The sequence below is a fragment of the Oncorhynchus tshawytscha genome, linkage group LG14, assembly GCF_018296145.1.
Source record: "Oncorhynchus tshawytscha isolate Ot180627B linkage group LG14, Otsh_v2.0, whole genome shotgun sequence".
Taxonomy (NCBI): Eukaryota; Metazoa; Chordata; class Actinopteri; order Salmoniformes; family Salmonidae; genus Oncorhynchus; species Oncorhynchus tshawytscha.
Window position 1 is genome coordinate 32,969,804 of NC_056442.1, and position 17,537 is coordinate 32,987,340.

Below are 17,537 nucleotides of genomic sequence, written 5' to 3' on the forward strand. Positions count from 1 at the left end.
ATGTTACGGCCATCCTGTAGCATCTACAGCCATCCTGTAGCATCAACAGCATGTTACGGCCATCCTGTAGCATCAACAGCATGTTACGGCCATCCTGTAGCATCAACAGCATGTTACGGCCATCCTGTAGCATCAACAGCATGTTACGGCCATCCTGTGACCATATGACCATATGCTTTATCTAGGGCAGGACCTACTCTAAATATAGACCATGTGACCGCCTAGGCTCATGTCTATTTCATGAAACAAAAATTATTAAATATATGTATATGTCATGGACCCAGTTTCTTAGAGATCATTGCAACCATTTCAACATGAACATAAACATCTCTTAACAAGATCATTTTAGGGACGATACAATATCAATATTGATGTTCTATTTCTACTTAAAACATGCAATAGAGAGAGAGATGGAGACCTAAAACACAAACACAGCAGAATCAGGCCTGCTTACTCAACACAAGCCACTTGAGACAGCCCGACTGCCACCCCGCCAATCAACCGGCTGAAGCTAGCCAAGCCCTTTCACTCCATCACAGTCTACATAGGGAAAGCCATCTTACCTTTCTGTCCCTTTTCCACAGCTTGAGACAGCAAAATCCCCAGAAAAATAAATCTGACACCATGACAGCCTCCCTGCTGCTGCTTTCCTATACAGTCCACTCTACTCCGGGCAAGACTAGTTCATTCTGGTGAGCCCACACTGCTGTCACAACAACACAGAGGCAGAGGCCAAATGAGAGAGAGAGAAAAGGATGAGGCAGAGAGCGAGAGAGAAAGAGAGGAGCTGTCCACGCCTTTGCCACTGAGCTCATATCTGAAACGATGTCACAGGCTGCTCATTCTCCTCCCTCCCTCGTTGCCCCTCTCTCTCTCTCACTCACTCTAACAAGCGGCAGCCGCTCTCTCTCTCTGTTTCTATGACCTCATCGTTTCCTGCCTGGTCCAGCCCACCCATGCGCCTGCTGGCTGTGTCTCCTCTCTGATGTCTTCAGAAAATACCCCCCTCTTATATTTCTCCCTCTTTCTTCCCTCATCCCCCTTTCCCTAGTCCCCCCTATTCCAAACCTCCTCTAGCTCAGTCACAGCTGACAGGCAATCATATTTAATACTCTGTCGGAAATGTCAAATAAAAAAAGGGGGCCAGCCAAAGCCCTCACGCAACACCACCATGTCATCTAACATCACTTGCATTAAAGGGCTTACTGTACTAGTGGGGAGGATGACAGACTGATTATACAAATGTAGGATCTTAATTTGAGGCAGTTTGCTACAGCGGGAAAATAATCCTGCAGCAACAGGAAATGTGAATTATTATGTGGAGTATAATTCATGGACATTTTATTAGGGGTTGATACATTTTACATAAGGGAAAATCAAGTCTGAAATTTCAGTGGAAATTACAAAATTCCGAAGCCTTTTTAAACCTCAAATAAACTACATTAACATCAACATTTCCTGGGTGATCAAATTAAGATCCTACATCTGTAAAAGCACATATTGGAAGATTAGAACACAAACATACATTTTAAAACCTAAACGCAATCTACTATACAAACCACCTGGAACATCAAACACCTAAGAGGAAGATGACCATAATGAGGTAATAAAACCTTATATTTGGGGTTATGATAGGGTAAGACAGTTGTACTAAGCTCATGAGGCTGTTATACATTTTTTGTTCTTCAAGAATCAAATGGGTAACTTACAGGTAACTGCCAACATAAAGGAACTCTATTGGCAGTTACATGTATATCATTCATTGAAATGGCCAAAGTAAATATTCCAGATTGTGCCTTTAAGAACACAGTAATGGTTAATATTCTCTGCTCTTTAAATGTAAAACATGAAGCAGAGGAACACCAACGCATCACCACATTACACCATAACATGATAACATGATAACTTGCTGAACACAGTGACCATTGTGGAGTGCCAGACCAGGCCAGGGCGTGGCGGTGGTGTGTTTACATGTTATTTAGGGAACTGTAGCATCAGTGATCCTGTCCAGGTGCTACAGTCACAGACAGACAGCGATCTTGGTTTCAGGCTGGATGACTGTCCCTGCTGTCCCATTTGTTTGCTCACTCTATTATGTCTCTAGCTCTCTCCTTCTCTTACTCACCTTTTCTCTCAGTGTCAGACTTTCCCTCTTTCTCTCACCTCAGTCCATCGCTCGCCCCCCTTCCTCTATCCCCCCGCTCTCTTATACCAGCTGCTGCCTGGGGCCATCTGACTCGGCAGATGTTAATAGAGAAAGGCTGGGGCATCTGCAGTGTCTGATGGACCTCCCATCAAAAACACACACAATCGATTGAGGATGTGTCTGAAATGGCACATATGGGCCCCGGTCAAATGTAGTGCCCTAATAGGGCTGCCATTTCAGACTCAGTCTAATGTAGCCTGAGTGCTTCAGAGCATCCCAGCCAATCACCCAAAAGGTGACAGGACAGATAACTGGTCCATTGAACAGTCACATCACCTACATGTAACCAGGCGGTCACAACCAGACAGCCAAATCTAATAACGTATCTAGGCTAAAACTAACCAGGCGGCAAGACTGGCTGACTGTTATGAAGCTTTAATGTCTATATCTGAAAGGCCTGGTAGAGAGGCTAATTCTTACCATGGAGTAAAAAGGTTACTACCCAACTGATTTACTCATTCAAAGAAGTATCCATACTAACCCAAACCAGACAGTTTAAATAGAAATACCAAATGGATAAAAGAGTCTGAAAACCACTGGTAGTCATGTTTTTTCATAGAATCCGTTCCTTCCTCTCTGCACTGCGACAGCCTAAGGAGTGACAAAAAGTGTTTAAAAAAGGAGTAAAAACTTAAACACTACAGAGAGCCTGTGTCTTCAGGAGGGAAGACAGGCAGACGTCGATGGTGGAGGAGACAAGCGCTGGACAATGTTATTGATGCTCTCCTTCAAAATGTAGCTGTTTGAAGCTAACAAAGACAACCCACTGAGACCAGTCACATAACAAACCATGTTTGGGAAATTTCACTAGTAGGGGAAGAAAAAAAATCCATGGAGGTTGTTTTTTTAAATGAAGTTGTTTGAAACAGGTTTCTACTGGGGAGGAATGTAAATGTGCCACGACACATAAGATCATTGGAAAACCCCAATAAAAAGCTAAGAATATTGAATCTGAAAAGGTACTAAAATGTCATAAATGATGGCCGTCTCATTGAAGACGCTCATCAGTGTCAGACCAGGTTGAAGTTCATATTGTTATGCGTGGATACGTGTGAATATGCAAAGATCTCTCCATTCTATGGTGTGGGATGGAAAATGTTGACAAAGTCATTGTAGGCAGGCAATCAAGACAAGGCAGGGAGGTCATGGTAAGTCAATTCCATCTCACTATAACCTTACACTTCCTTCCTGCTAAGCCCCCTTTCTGTATTTCACACACACTCCTGCTACCACTGTTGCTCAACCTCTATGTTGACATGCTGAAACCCTTACAGTAACTCTAGCCTACTTTCCAACAAACCCCAGGCATATCTGATCAGACACAAACAAAACAACTTCAACCCAAACTTCAGAATATGACACTTTTGTTCACTGACTATTGCTCAATCACCATGGTCACAAACTGAACATCTCACAGTCTTAATGTCTGAAAGAGAGTGTCTTTCCCAACAGATACTCAAGGCTAATCAGACCATAGAGATTATTATGAGACACTTAGAAAACAACATTACTCCCACCTAAACAATGTGCTGTCACACCAATGGGAGTTGTTATAAGATGTTGCTAAACTGGGATTGTCTGTGAAAGGGAGGGACATTTCATGTACTGTAAAGTATCTTGAAAATATGTCTATTTCCCAATATCCAACCACTGATAACAATAGTGAAATGATCCTGGCCTTCAAATGTATTATTATTTGTCATGCTTGCCTTGGGGCCATGACCCCATTAGAATACCTGCAGGGGCATAGCCTGCCTACTCCCACTGGACACTGCAACACTATACCAGAGCGGAAGGAATTCAACTAAGCTGTTTGAAAAATGTATCATTTCTCAATTATCCATTCTGAGGCTCTAGACTCATCGAAGGCAGAGGCACAGTGACATGGTGAGAAATGTCTCTATACATGTCGTTCTCTTCTCCTACGCAAACGACCTAATCAATTTAACATTTCAATCAGCAGGCAGACTGTGAGTCATACCCACATTGCATCACACTATTTTAGTATGTCCTGGCTCCAACAACAAAAACACTACCCTCTTTCAGAGGATGCATTTTGTGGGCTGAAGAAAAATGCAGTCTGCCCGGTTTCACTGGCCGGATGCCAAGGGTGGGCAGTGTGGGATTGGACTGCATCACGCCACACGTCCAGAGTGCAGGGGATGAAAATAAGCAGAGGAAATTGACCTTGTCTGCCATTCAGTTCAGTTGGTCAGTCCGTCCGTCTATAACACCATTGGTCTGACATCTGTGTAAACGTGATTGCCTGACCGTCTTGCTTGAACTGACCCGCGGTCAGACGTCAATCAATAGCTGATGTCTTTGCACTGTAATGGGAATGTGACTGATACATCTGGCCCTGTAGAGGACTAGGTAAATGGGTAGCGGGTAGCAGGGCAGGGTGAGCGCTAGCTGCAATCTCCGATTCACTTTGGACTCTGCTGGCCTCCACTGGGTGGGTGGTTCATTGCTGACCTTGCACTGCAGAGGGCTGAGTGTAATGACACACATACTTGCACGGACACATAGATACACGGACGCATCCAACTCATCCATATATTTATATGTACATATTCTCATTCACCCCATTAGATTTGTGTGTATTAGGTAGTCATTGGGGAATTTTTAGATTACTTGTTAGATCTTACTGCAGTGTCGGAACCAAAAGCACAAGCATTTCGCTACACTCGCATTAACATCTGCCAACCATGTGTACGTGACAAACAAAACTATGAAATAACACATATGGAATCATGTAGTAACCAAAAAAAGTGTTAAACAAATCAAAATATATTTTATATTTGAGATTCTTCAAAGTAGCCACCCTTTGCCTTGATGACAGCTTTGCACACTCTTGGCATTCTCTCAACCAGCTTGATGAGGTAGTCACCTGGAATGAATTTCAATTAACAGGTGTGCCTTCTAATTTGTGGAATTTCTTTCCTTCTTAATGCATTTGAGCCAATCAGTTGTGTTGTGACAAGGTAGGGGGTTATGCAGAAGATAGCCCTATTTGGTAAAAGACCAAGCCACAATGTACAAAATAGTACAAATAAAGAAAAACCCTAGAGTGTGTCCAAACTTTTGACTGGTACTGTATGTATGTGTTGGGTTGAAAACGGAGGTCGAATTTTGGTAGGACCTTGTATGCAATTAATAAAGTGATCTTAGTGAGTTGGGATTGGCCAATAGAAACCCTACATGAGAGTGCAGTGTGGTGGGATTGGGTCTGTCCAGAAGTCAGGTCAAGGATTCCAGTGAAAAGGCTTATGGGAGATTGAACAAATACAACAATAAAGGACTGAGAAAGGGAAAGAGAGAAAGTAGACTAGACTAATCTATTTCTGGTGAGAGGTTTTTTTCAGACCCAGAGATCATGGAACGAGAGGAGGTGACATCATGTAAATTTAGGAGAAACTTAGCAGGCTTAATGTGAAAGCAACCAGGCTCAAATGTTGTCATCTTTAACATATTTCTCAATATCACCCTTATTTTAACCCAGGGCCCAAACAACTCACTCCTACAGTTTAACAACAAGCACAAGATGTACTCTCCCACCACCACCCTGCTATCAAATATAAAAATCAGACAGACATTATATGAAAGAGGATGTCAGATTAGAAAAGTGTAGTGAATTAGAGGTGTCTCAGTAGATCATAAAATAAAGGATATTCTAAGGTGAGAGTTTAGAGGCCTAGTTGGTTAAAGAGGCAAAATCCTAGAGGAAACCCTGGTTCAGTCTGCTTTCCACCAGACACTTGGAGATGAATTCACTTTTCAGAAGAACAATAACCTAAAACACAAGGCCAAATCTACACTGGAGTTACTTAACAAAAAGATAGTGAATGTTCCTGAGTGGCTGAGTTCCCGTTTTGATTAAAATTTACTCTAAATCTATGGCAAGACCTGAAAATGGTTGTCCAGCAATGATCAACAACCAATTTTGACAGAGCTTGAAAGATTTTGAAAATAATAAATGGACAAATGTTGCAGGTCCAGGTGTTGAAAGTGCTTAGAAACTTACCCAGAAAGACTCACAGCTATAATCGCTGCCAAAAGGTGCTTCTACATAGTATTAACACTTATTTAAATGAGATATTTCTGTATATTTCTGCACTAAAATTTCAAAAAGAATGTTTTCACTTTGTTATTTGTGTGTATATTGTTGAGAAATAAAATCAATTTAATCCATTTTGAATTTAGGCTGTCATTTTTTACATTTTTATATTATTAGGATCCCCATTAGCTAACGCCGTTGCGCTAGCTAATCTTCCTGGCGTCCAACACCAATTATCGAGACATTACAAACCACAACAAATCAAGACTTCACAATCATTCAACAAGTAGACAATACAGACAATTAAATTACCTGACAGGAAACACATTTAACATTCAGTTGATACTTTCTATTTCCTGTCCAGTCCTTAGATGTTCTTTTATTTTTTTCTTGAACGTTGATTTACTTTTGGCCTGAGAAATATGGATTGGTAAAGAGTACCATTCAGCTACGGCCCTATATAAAACTGTAGATTTAAGGCGATTTGTGCTTGGCATGGGTTGTCTTTGCTGCCCTGAATTTGCCGGTCTGGTTTGGTGGTTATGCGTGTTGCTAGTGTGTACTAATTGGCCTGAAAAAATAATAATATATATATATATTTTTTAATATAACATTCCTAAAGAAAATCAGAAGACTGGAGAGTAATTTGTTTTCAAAGCGAAGCCATGAGAGATTCCGATGCATTTGGATAATATTCATACAGATAGAGCAATGAAGAGCTAATCTGGCAGCCCTGTTTTGAGCCATTTGGACATTTTTGATATCTGTCTTTGCTGCAGAGTGTGATAGATGTGATAGGACCAGGGATTGAAATCACCTGATTCAGTGTGCTAGATGTTACATACTCTGAACATTTTCTTGTAACAGCAATTCCCTTACCCATCTTAATACACAATATTATCTATGTGTTCTGTAGTTTCATTTTAGTAAATTTAATTGCTCTAAATGCATTCTATTCATCGACAAATACAATTGGGGATCATCAGCAAGTATATATCTTGAACCAAATACAATACATTTCGTTTTAGAAATGTTCAATGCCAATTTATTCATATCAAACCACTCAGACACCATTCTTAGTTCACTGCTCAGTAGGGTTGCAAAGGGTCATAAACTTTCCACTAAAATGTCCCAGACATTTTCCATGAGAGGTTAAGCCCGGGAATTTTGCTTAAATTCATCAAAAAAGTTAGCTTATTACAGTGAACAGTTTTGTGGGATACACATAAGGCAATTCTAGGTATTGTGGTATATTTTGGTTAAACTATCCCCAATTCAATGGAATTGCAACCCTCTGCATGCACAGTGCATTCTTCCATCACATGTGCAGTGCACTCTTCCATCACATGTACAGCTGATTCTCAAGATCTTGCACACTAATGAGATGCTATTGAGTCCACACTACTACACTGTCTGGGCCAAGGACTGCATGCTTTCTGGTAAGTTTTGTTTACAATACTGTGTGGGGAGAATATATTTTATATGACATACATGCTTTTTTGTTAACTAGTAAATAGTAGCCTACAGCAAAGTGTGTTTAAATCATTTCTAACTTGTTAACAATTTCTGCTAATTAGTTTTCGCTACCATATGGGTTTTTAGCTTGCTTGAACCTGCTAACTGAGGTGTTAACTCACCTGTTTCCATAAATGTTTCATTTTAAAACATTTATATCTTACAAAGGAGTTGTTTATTCTAACTGCTTAACTATTTATCTGTACATGGAATTGTATTTGTTTTTTTTAAAACGTTTTTTCTCTCATCTTTACAGGAAAATGCCATGGGCATTATCTGATGCGTGGAGACATTTCACTGCAGCTAATGTAGAAGGAAAAGCTGTGTACATTTGCAAATACTGTGCCAAATCATATGTGAAGAATGCAACAAAGACGCAGAATCATCTGGCCAAGTTACCTCAGCACTCACAACAAGCAACCTCTGACAAAAATCCCTCTACCTCTATTCAAGGTGAAAATTATGAAACAGACACATTAATGATAGCAACAGCTCATGGTCCTCCGGGAATCAGAAGTTTTTTTGGTGGATGCAGAGTTCAACAGAGTTCAAGTGAAGGTCAAGCAAATCATAGAGAAAGCAGACTGTATTGCAATCATCTCTGATGGGGGGGTCAAATGTTCGTGGGCAAGGAATAGTTAACTATCATCTCCACCTCTCAACCAGTATTCTACAAGAGCACAGACACAAGGGACAACAGACACACCGGTCTCTACATTGCAGATGAGCTTAAAGCAATCAATGACCTTGGACCACAGAAGGTATTTGCACTGGTGACAGACCATGCTGCGAACATGAAGGCTGCTTGGTCTAAACTGGAGGAATCCTGCCTTATAGGCAGAGTTGCAAAGAAAAAGCCATATCTCAGACTGGCCAACAAAAAGAAAAGATTAAGATGGGCAAAAGAACACAGACACTGGACAGAGGAACTCTGCCTTGAAGGCCAGCATCCCGGAGTCACCGCTTCACTGTTGACGTTGAGACTGGTGTTTTGCAGGTACTATTTAATGAAGCTACCAGTTGAGGACTTGTGAGGCGTCTGTTTCTCAAACTAGACACTTTAATGTACTTGTCCTCTTGCTCAGTTGTGCACTGGGGCCTAACACTCCTCTTTCTATTCTGGTTAGAGCCAGTTTGCGCTGTTCTGTGAAGGGAGTTGTACAAAGCGTTGTACGAGATCTTCAGTTTCTTAGCAATTTCTCACATGGAATTGCCTTAATTTCTCAGAACAAGAATAGACTGACAAGTTTCAGAAGAAAGGTCTTTGTTTCTGGCCATTTTGAGCCTGTGATCGAATCCACAAATGCTGATGCTCCAGATACTTAACTAGTCTAAATAAGGCCAGTATTATTGCTTCTTTAAAATTAGCACAACAGTTTTCAGCTATGCCAACACAATTACAAAAGGGTTTTCTAATGAACAATTAGCCTTTTAAAATGATAAACTTGGATTAGCTAAAACAACATGCCATTGGAAGGTAGATTATCTTAGGGCCAGCCTTTGGTATTTTAGTTTCCTAGTGAGTGCAACCAAGTTATGATCACTGCAACCTAGTGCCACTGATACAGGTTTAGAACAATGTTCAGCCATGTTAGTAAAAATGTGATCGATACAAGTTGACGATGTGATACCGGACCTATTAGTGAACGTTCTGGTTGGTAATGTCACAACTTGGGTCAGGTTACATACATTGGCAACAGAAATACGTTTATTTCTCATTGGACAGTTGGTGTTCAAAAAAATCTATATTCATATCTTCCCAAAAATATATTTCCCTATTTTCATCAGATACCTTATCCAACATTTCACAAATTACATCAAGATATTTCACATTAGCATTAGGAGGCTAATAGCAGCAACCAACTAGTATAGGTTTCAAATGTGGTCAATGCACCTGTACCCATTGTGCCTCTAATCCAGTCAACATTAAGTCCTTACATTGTTTTGCTGGAATATGATTCTGGATCTAAACTGCAACCCACACATCTATTTCTGGTCCTCCTGAACAAATTGTGTCCATGTATAGAGATCTCAGCATCCTCAAAAGAAGGGTCCAAGTGAGTCTCTGATATTGCCAATAGATTAATCTTGTTTGATGCGCTAGACAGCCTATTTCATGAATTCTGTTCCTTAAACTGCATATATTCAAGTGAGCAATTAACAGACCTTTCTTTGGTAGATTTACCCTATTTAAATGTCCAATCATGAATCAGAAGTTGGAATCTCAGTCAGTCAGTCAATGTTAGTCAGTGTCAGTCAGTGGGTGTGTGTGGCTGGAATTACTTGTCACCTTGGGAGGGAGGGTGAACAATCAATTTGTCATACATCAGATATGTCATGTCACCTCGTTCTCTTGCAGCCTTCATAGCTTGTATTAGTTCCTTTCTTCTTTGACGGACTGCATTGGAGATGATGAAGGACCATTTAAGGCATTTGGCTTTTTCAAGGACTGCAAGCTTATCCTTGAACCTGAGGAATTTCACTACAGTTGGCCTTGGTCTGGTTCCATTGGTACCACTAGAGACCCCTGGCATCCCAGACAGGTGAGCACGTTCCAGTTCAACATGTTGATCCGATTGTAGCTCCTCAGAAAACAGCTTTCGAACTTTGTCCTCTGATTCAGCTCATATCTCACTTTGGCTCTCCTGGATACCATCTATTACAAGATTATTTCTCCTCAATTGTCCATCCAGGTAATCAGCCTTCCCAGACATGTTCTGGAGGCCCTCCCTGACTGTGGTGATTTCATTCTGCCTTCCCAGACATGTTCTGGAGGCCCTCTCTGTCTGTGGTGATTTCATTCTGCCTTCTCAGACATGTTCTGGAGGCCCTCTCTGACTGTGGTGATTTCATTCTGCCTTCTCAGACATGTTCTGGAGGCCCTCTCTGTCTGTGGTGACTGTGACATGTGATTTCATTCTGCCTTCTCAGACATGTTCTGGAGGCCCTCTCTGTCTGTGGTGATTTCATTCTGCCTTCTCAGACATGTTCTGGAGGCCCTCTCTGTCTGTGGTGATTTCATTCCGCCTTCTCAGACATGTTCTGAGGCCCTCTGTCTGTGGTGATTTCATTCTGCCTTCTCAGACATGTTCTGGAGGCCCTCTCTGTCTGTGGTGATTTCATTCTGCCTTCTCAGACATGTTCTGGAGGCCCTCTCTGTCTGTGGTGATTTCATTCCGCCTTCTCAGACATGTTCTGGAGGCCCTCTCTGTCTGTGGTGATTTCATTCCGCATAGAGGAACAGTTTCTGGAAAGTGTATCTTGTGTGGTCTTCAATACATCCACATCCTTCTGTGTGAACTGAAGGCTTGTTTTAATGTCTTGTATATCTTTAGTAATGTAGTCCAGCCGTTTGTTGGTAGACTCCATGATCATTTGTACGAAGCTTTTAAAGTTATTTTCCTGCTGAAGTATAATTTACTTATAGGAAACTTTCTACTTCTCCAAGAGTTAATGTACCTGCCGCCCAGCAGAGATGTGATCCTTGTCTTTTTTCGGAGGCATGACAGTACTAATTGTTTGACGCGTCCACTATTCACTCCGTGAAATGAGAGATGCTGGCAGTAGAAAACTCTGGAAATCAGTAGTCCTAAAACCGAGACAAATAGTGCGGCCCTAGCCACAAGGGCTAACCGCTTAGCGTGCTTGGTATCCGTCAATAGTAGACCAGGTTGCCTAGCTTGATAGCTAGCAGCTAGGCTAGCTGCTCCGGCAATGTAGTACCACCTTGTTTGAGCACGGATCCCGGGACATATGTCAGCGGTCCCAGCGTTAATGCGAACTACGTCCCAGGATCCAGATATGAATAGGACAACTATTGTAAACTTTTATTATCTAACTAGGTAGTTTGTTGTTAAAAAGTGAAACAAACCGAGTCCCTAGTCTTGTACTGCGCAACGTGACATCAACACGTTGTGCTGTCTAGTATACACATACACATGTAATAACACCAACTGTGGAATAAGTCCAGGGCTATGAATACTTTCTGAAGGCACTGTCGCCTATAGTTTAGGCCTACTCTACATGCTCAGCCATGCATTGAACGGTCTTTTTTGCAAACAGTGATTGAGTTATATTATTAGCCAAAATTATGACTATCCAATCTACTCATCACATTAGGAATAGTAGGCTATCTTACATAAGTCTGCAAAAGTGATGATGAATGGAATGCTTTATTATAAAAGTGTATATACGGTGAAAATTAGCTTCCCCAAACTTGACACTCATGTGCCGCCTATGCCGCCTGCCTACGGCTGATTTGCAATACAAAATACCTATTTCCATTTCTATCTGCGTGGGCAACCCTTATGGCATACTGAACACAACGTAGCTCATAAACATGGATTAAGTCACCACAATATTTCACCCATTTTGATATACTAAAGAGAGAAACCAGGTGAAATCCCACTTCAAATAGCATGATGGTAATATACCACATTTCAAAGTGTGACATGCTACTGCTGGGGAGAATGCAAATGGTTACCGCACAATTAACAGTATTTCTCACAGGCTACACTCACGTTTTTATCTGCTCTTTATGCAAAGCAGACAGGCGTGTCTTTTTCACAATGTAGACTTTGACATATTTCCAAGTACTCTTGGCAGAAGCTTCAATATTATCTGTCTGGTGGCTGAACCCTGCTCTAGCGACTAGTAAAGTTATTAAACCCATTTCAGAACAACCCAACACCCCTGATCAGAGAAGGGAAAATCATAGAGTATGTCCATCCTCCACATGTCCTTTCACCACCTCTCCTCTCAGACTGTTCTCTTTACTTAAACAACAGTTAATGACTCTCCCTGGAAAGCTTATAGGGATGTGTAAAGCATATGGTATAATTACAGGTACTGTAAAGTGGAGACCAGTGTTTGTGTGGATGTTGTTGGGGAAACCATAGCCGACAGACTGTAACAGGAGTGTCATATCAAGTCTGGCTGATTAGAGAGATTGACTGGTGAAGACAGAGAGGAGAGGGATACCTAGTACTGTAGTCAGGAGGATCTAGTTACTGTGCTGTTTGTGGCGGAAGACTATCTTACCATGATCAGGCCGGTTGTGATGGGGTCGTTGCATCCATGGCACAGCTCTCCGAACTTGGCCCAGTAATCCTTCTTGCAGAAGAGCCGGCCCTCCTTCTGATAGTACCAGTGGGACAGGGAGGCACTGCACTGACAGCATCTGAACAAGGAGAGCGAGAGGAATTATGTACATGTTTGTAAGTTTATTTGGCAGAGCTGACTTCATAAAACTGGCTAGGTCTTTGAAACCAGTACTGGCCCAGGTTGACTTCTTGTCGGTGCTAAAGAGTAGACAATCCCAGCATTAAAGCTTCTTGGTTGATCACACACAGCCATCTATGGATAGCACTTATAATTGTCAGCTTGATAATGCCTTTCAAAGTTCTTTCCCCGTTGCACCAATCCTGGCAGTGCTGGATTTGGCCTCCCCCTCTGCACAACATTTAACATCTCGTTGAAAGTTAGTCTTGAAAATGACGATGCTAACAAATTAGCCACCACATCCTCCTCAATAACATCTGCTACAGTTGCCGCCATTGTCACACAGACTACAACAAAAGCATGGGAAAACTAGCCTACTGCTCATTATTGGCTCATCAGTAGTGACATGTCTAGGCCTTCATGTTTTTTTCCCAAATAGTCCCACCCATTGCACCCAAATGTGATTGGTTCATTCACCTGTCATTCCAAATGTCTGCTCTAATAAAGCTTCTGAAGGCCTACCCAATGGCTGGCTGAGCCAGCTAGATTTTTCTACCCAGGGAAAGTATTCTCTTTCCAACACAAACTGAAGAGATGAAATCAGAAGATCATAAAAATTATTCAAAATATTAAGTTGAAATTAAAGCAACATTTTATTTCAAATACATTTTCTGAAGGCCTAGAAGGCCCTCAGGCTCACCCACTGATTAGAGCCCATCAACAGGCTAAACCACTGACATGTGTCTTACTGAAGGTAATGCAACAGATAATGCATCAGAGATCTGAAAGTGATGAAAGTTACATTTCCTTAACCACTAAGACTAAAGCAACACTCCCACATACATTAAGTGTTAGACCAAAGTGAGATCACAGATAAGACACCTACACATGGCAATGCTGTCCAAACACAACATCCAACTGTAACAACATGGTTGTTTATCCAGTGGCTTTTGATCCACAAAACTAGTTTCACACACACAGGGGAATGCCAAGGTAAACATTACATCACCATTATAATGTCGACTACGATTGAAAAGTGATTTTATACATTCCAATAACATTTGATTTAGAATAAAACATCTCAGATATATAACCACATGTATAAATCGTGTGGTTCAAATGCCCTGAATGCTGACTGGCTGACAGCCATAGTGTATATGACTGTATACCACGGGTATGACAAAGCATTTATTTTTACTGTTCTAATTACATTGGGAACCAATTTATAATATTAATAAGGTACCTCGGGGGTTTGTGGTATATGGCCAATATACTACGGCTAAGGGCTGTATTCCAGGCCCTTAGCCATTGTTTATTGGCCATATACCACACCCCCTCGGGCCTTATCGCTTAATTATATCATAGACATAAGGGGCTATCTGCATGTGGTGATCTTAAGGAATGGACCTACCGCTGTCAGTAACAGTACATTAAGAGAACTGATAGTGAGATATCTCTCGCAGGGAGAGAAGAGGAGAGAACAGGACAGAGCTGAATGATTTGGTAGTGATGTCAGGCAGATAGAGATCATTGGCTGATAGACAGGGTGAGTACTGAGGAGTGAAGGGGAGAGGCGAGGAGATGACAACACAGCCGACAACACAGTCACTAATCACAGAGACACACACACCAGAGGAGGCTGATGTTAGGAACTATAGGCGGACGGTATCAAATACATAAAACACTCCGTTCCATTGATTCCATTCAGGTCATTACTAAGAGCCCATTCTCCTATAGCTCCTCCCATCAGACTCCTCTGACAAACAGACACACACTTCCATCAGCCTTCCTGCTCCCTTGTCTCCTCTCTGGCCTTCCTCTGCCAAACAGCCAGGGATCAATAGGAACAGACCTGGGGGAGTCAGGGGGACTGTTGGTCATCAATCCCCATCTGCTGCCTCTCTGCTGGGCTACAGTACATCCAGACCAGAGGCCTAGAAGGGGAAAGGAGATGGGGCAGTGGGGTAAGGGTATGGGGTGTAATGTTAACAAATGAATCTTAGGGGCCTGGGGAGGGAAGCCTAGGGAGAGGGAAATGAGAACGGGACCAGAAGGGGAGTGGGGATGAGGGCATTGGGGTACGGTAGAGGATGATGGGGGGGAAAGTGAGTGGAAACCCATTGAGGCACTGGAGTGGACAGATAATTTCCCATGGGTTTCTGCAGTTATCATCAGTCTTCTTTAAGTCTATCCAGGACACACATGCATGCACCCCTGCAGAAACACACAAACACTGACATGTACACACTGAATTGCACACACAGTGAACATGTGAGTGTAATGGTCAAAGACAGAGCTCCCACTACTAGACCCTGATCCTGCTGCATGCAGTATGCTGAGCATGTGGTGTGACGATAGGAGGCAGAAATGGGTCAAGGGTAGCCAGAGGACAATCTCAGCCACACTACTCTACCTAGTCAGCAGTCCAGTCTTCCAGCTGCACCTCCCCCTCTCTACTGCAGAGTCCCTGCAGCCTCCTGCAGAGTCAAAGTCATACCTGGGCCTTCTCTACACACACAGGCATATCAGTACACAAAGGGCCTCAACGCTATCGAGCTAAATCCAAGCTGGTCACTTTACCAGGGAAGAGCATGTAGCGCTGAACTGTACTATAGCAGAACACCATATGAATATGTTACCCACAGTAGCAGGCAATAGTAGTAGGATTACATGCGAGTAAAAGTGTGAGTGTATGTGTTTGTAGGATACCCTTTGGATTTGTGCCTGTGTGCACACGTCCATGCCTGTGTGTGTGTGCGCGCATGCGTGTGTGTTTGCATTACAGGGGGCACATAAGAGGATTAACTGTTTGAAAGACCCAGAGAGAGTCTCTCTAACCCATTGTACCGAATAACCTGCTGGATGACTAAGAGCTTGCCCTGAGTTCAGTACTACTACTTCTTCTACACGAAGGGCGCAACTGTGGTTTTAGAAATGGGGGGGACATACACTACATGACCAAAAGTATGGACATCTCATTCCAAAATCATGGGCATTAATATGGAGTTGGTTCACCCTTTGCTGTAACAGTGCTTTCGACTCCTAGACTTTTCACATTTTGTTACATTACAACCTTCTTTTGAAATTGATTTTAAAAATGTTTTCCTTATCAATCAACACACAATACCCAATAATGACAAGTCAAAAACAGTTTTTTTAAAATGTTAGCAAATGTATAATAAATAAATAAATACACTGCTCAAAAAAATAAAGGGAACACTTAAACAACACAATCTAACTCCAAGTCAATCACACTTCTGTGATATCAAACTGCCCACTTAGGAAGCAACACTGAATGACAAATTTCACATGCTGTTGTGCAAATGGCATAGACAACAGGTGGAAATTATAGGCAATTAGCAAAACACCCCCAATAAAGGAGTGGTTCTGCAGGTGGTAACCACAGACCACTTCTCAGTTCCTATGCTTCCTGGCTGATGTTTTGGTCACTTTTGAATGCTGGCGGTGCTTTCACTCTAGTGGTAGCATGAGACGGAGTCTACAACCCACACAAATGGCTCAGGTAGTGCAGCTCATCCAGGATGGCACATCAATGCGAGCTGTGGCAAGAAGGTTTGCTGTGTCTGTCAGCGTAGTGTCCAGAGCATGGAGGCGCTACCAGGAGACAGGCCAGTACATCAGGAGACGTGGAGTAGGCCGTAGGAGGGCAACAACCCAGCAGCAGGACCGCTACCTCCGCCTTTGTGCAAGGAGGAGCAGGACGAGCACTGCCAGAGCCCTGCAAAATGACCTCCAGCAGGCCACAAATGTGCATGTGTCTGCTCAAACGGGCAGAAACAGACTCCATGAGGGTGGTATGAGGGCCCGACGTCCACAGGTGGGGGTTGTGCTTACAGCCCAACACCGTGCAGGACATTTGGCATTTGCCAGAGAACACCAAGATTGGCAAATTCGCCACTGGTGCCCTGTGCTCTTCACAGATGAAAGCAGGTTCACACTGAGCACGTGACAGACGTGACAGAGTCTGGAGACGCCGTGGAGAACATTCTGCTGCCTGCAACATCCTCCAGCATGACCGGTTTGGCGGTGGGTCAGTCATGGTGTGGGGTGGCATTTCTTTGGGGGGCCGCACAGCCCTCCATGTGCTCGCCAGAGGTAGCCTGACTGCCATTAGGTACCGAGATGAGATCCTCAGACCCCTTGTGAGACCATATGCTGGTGCGGTTGGCCCTGGGTTCCTCCTTATGCAAGACAATGCTAGACCTCATGTGGCTGGAGTGTGTCAGCAGTTCCTGCAAGATGAAGGCATTGATGCTATGGACTGGCCCGCCCGTTCCCCAGACCTGAATCCAATTGAGCACATCTGGGACATCATGTCTCGCTCCATCCACCAACGCCACGTTGCACCACAGACTGTCCAGGAGTTGGCGGATGCTTTAGTCCAGGTCTGGGAGGAGATCCCTCAGGAGACCATCCGCCACCTCATCAGGAGCATGCCCAGGCGTTGTAGGGAGGTCATACAGGCACGTGCAGGCCACACACACACTACTGAGCCTCATTTTAACTTGTTTTAAGGAC

General features: G+C 42.9%; 1 protein-coding gene across 4 annotated transcripts in view; it reads right to left on the bottom strand.

Moving 5' to 3' along the window:
* LOC112267047 (LIM domain kinase 1-like) overlaps positions 1-17,537 on the bottom strand; it is a 67,790-nt gene that overhangs the window by 24,632 nt on the left and 25,621 nt on the right. For 3 of the 4 annotated variants that reach the window (XM_042297387.1, XM_042297389.1, XM_042297388.1), the window contains one exon: positions 12,819-12,957. In XM_042297387.1, coding sequence (XP_042153321.1) covers positions 12,819-12,957 — 139 coding nt within the window. Of the gene's footprint in view, positions 1-563; positions 802-12,818; positions 12,958-17,537 lie in introns of those variants that run through there. The other variant, XM_042297390.1, reaches the window with a different exon arrangement.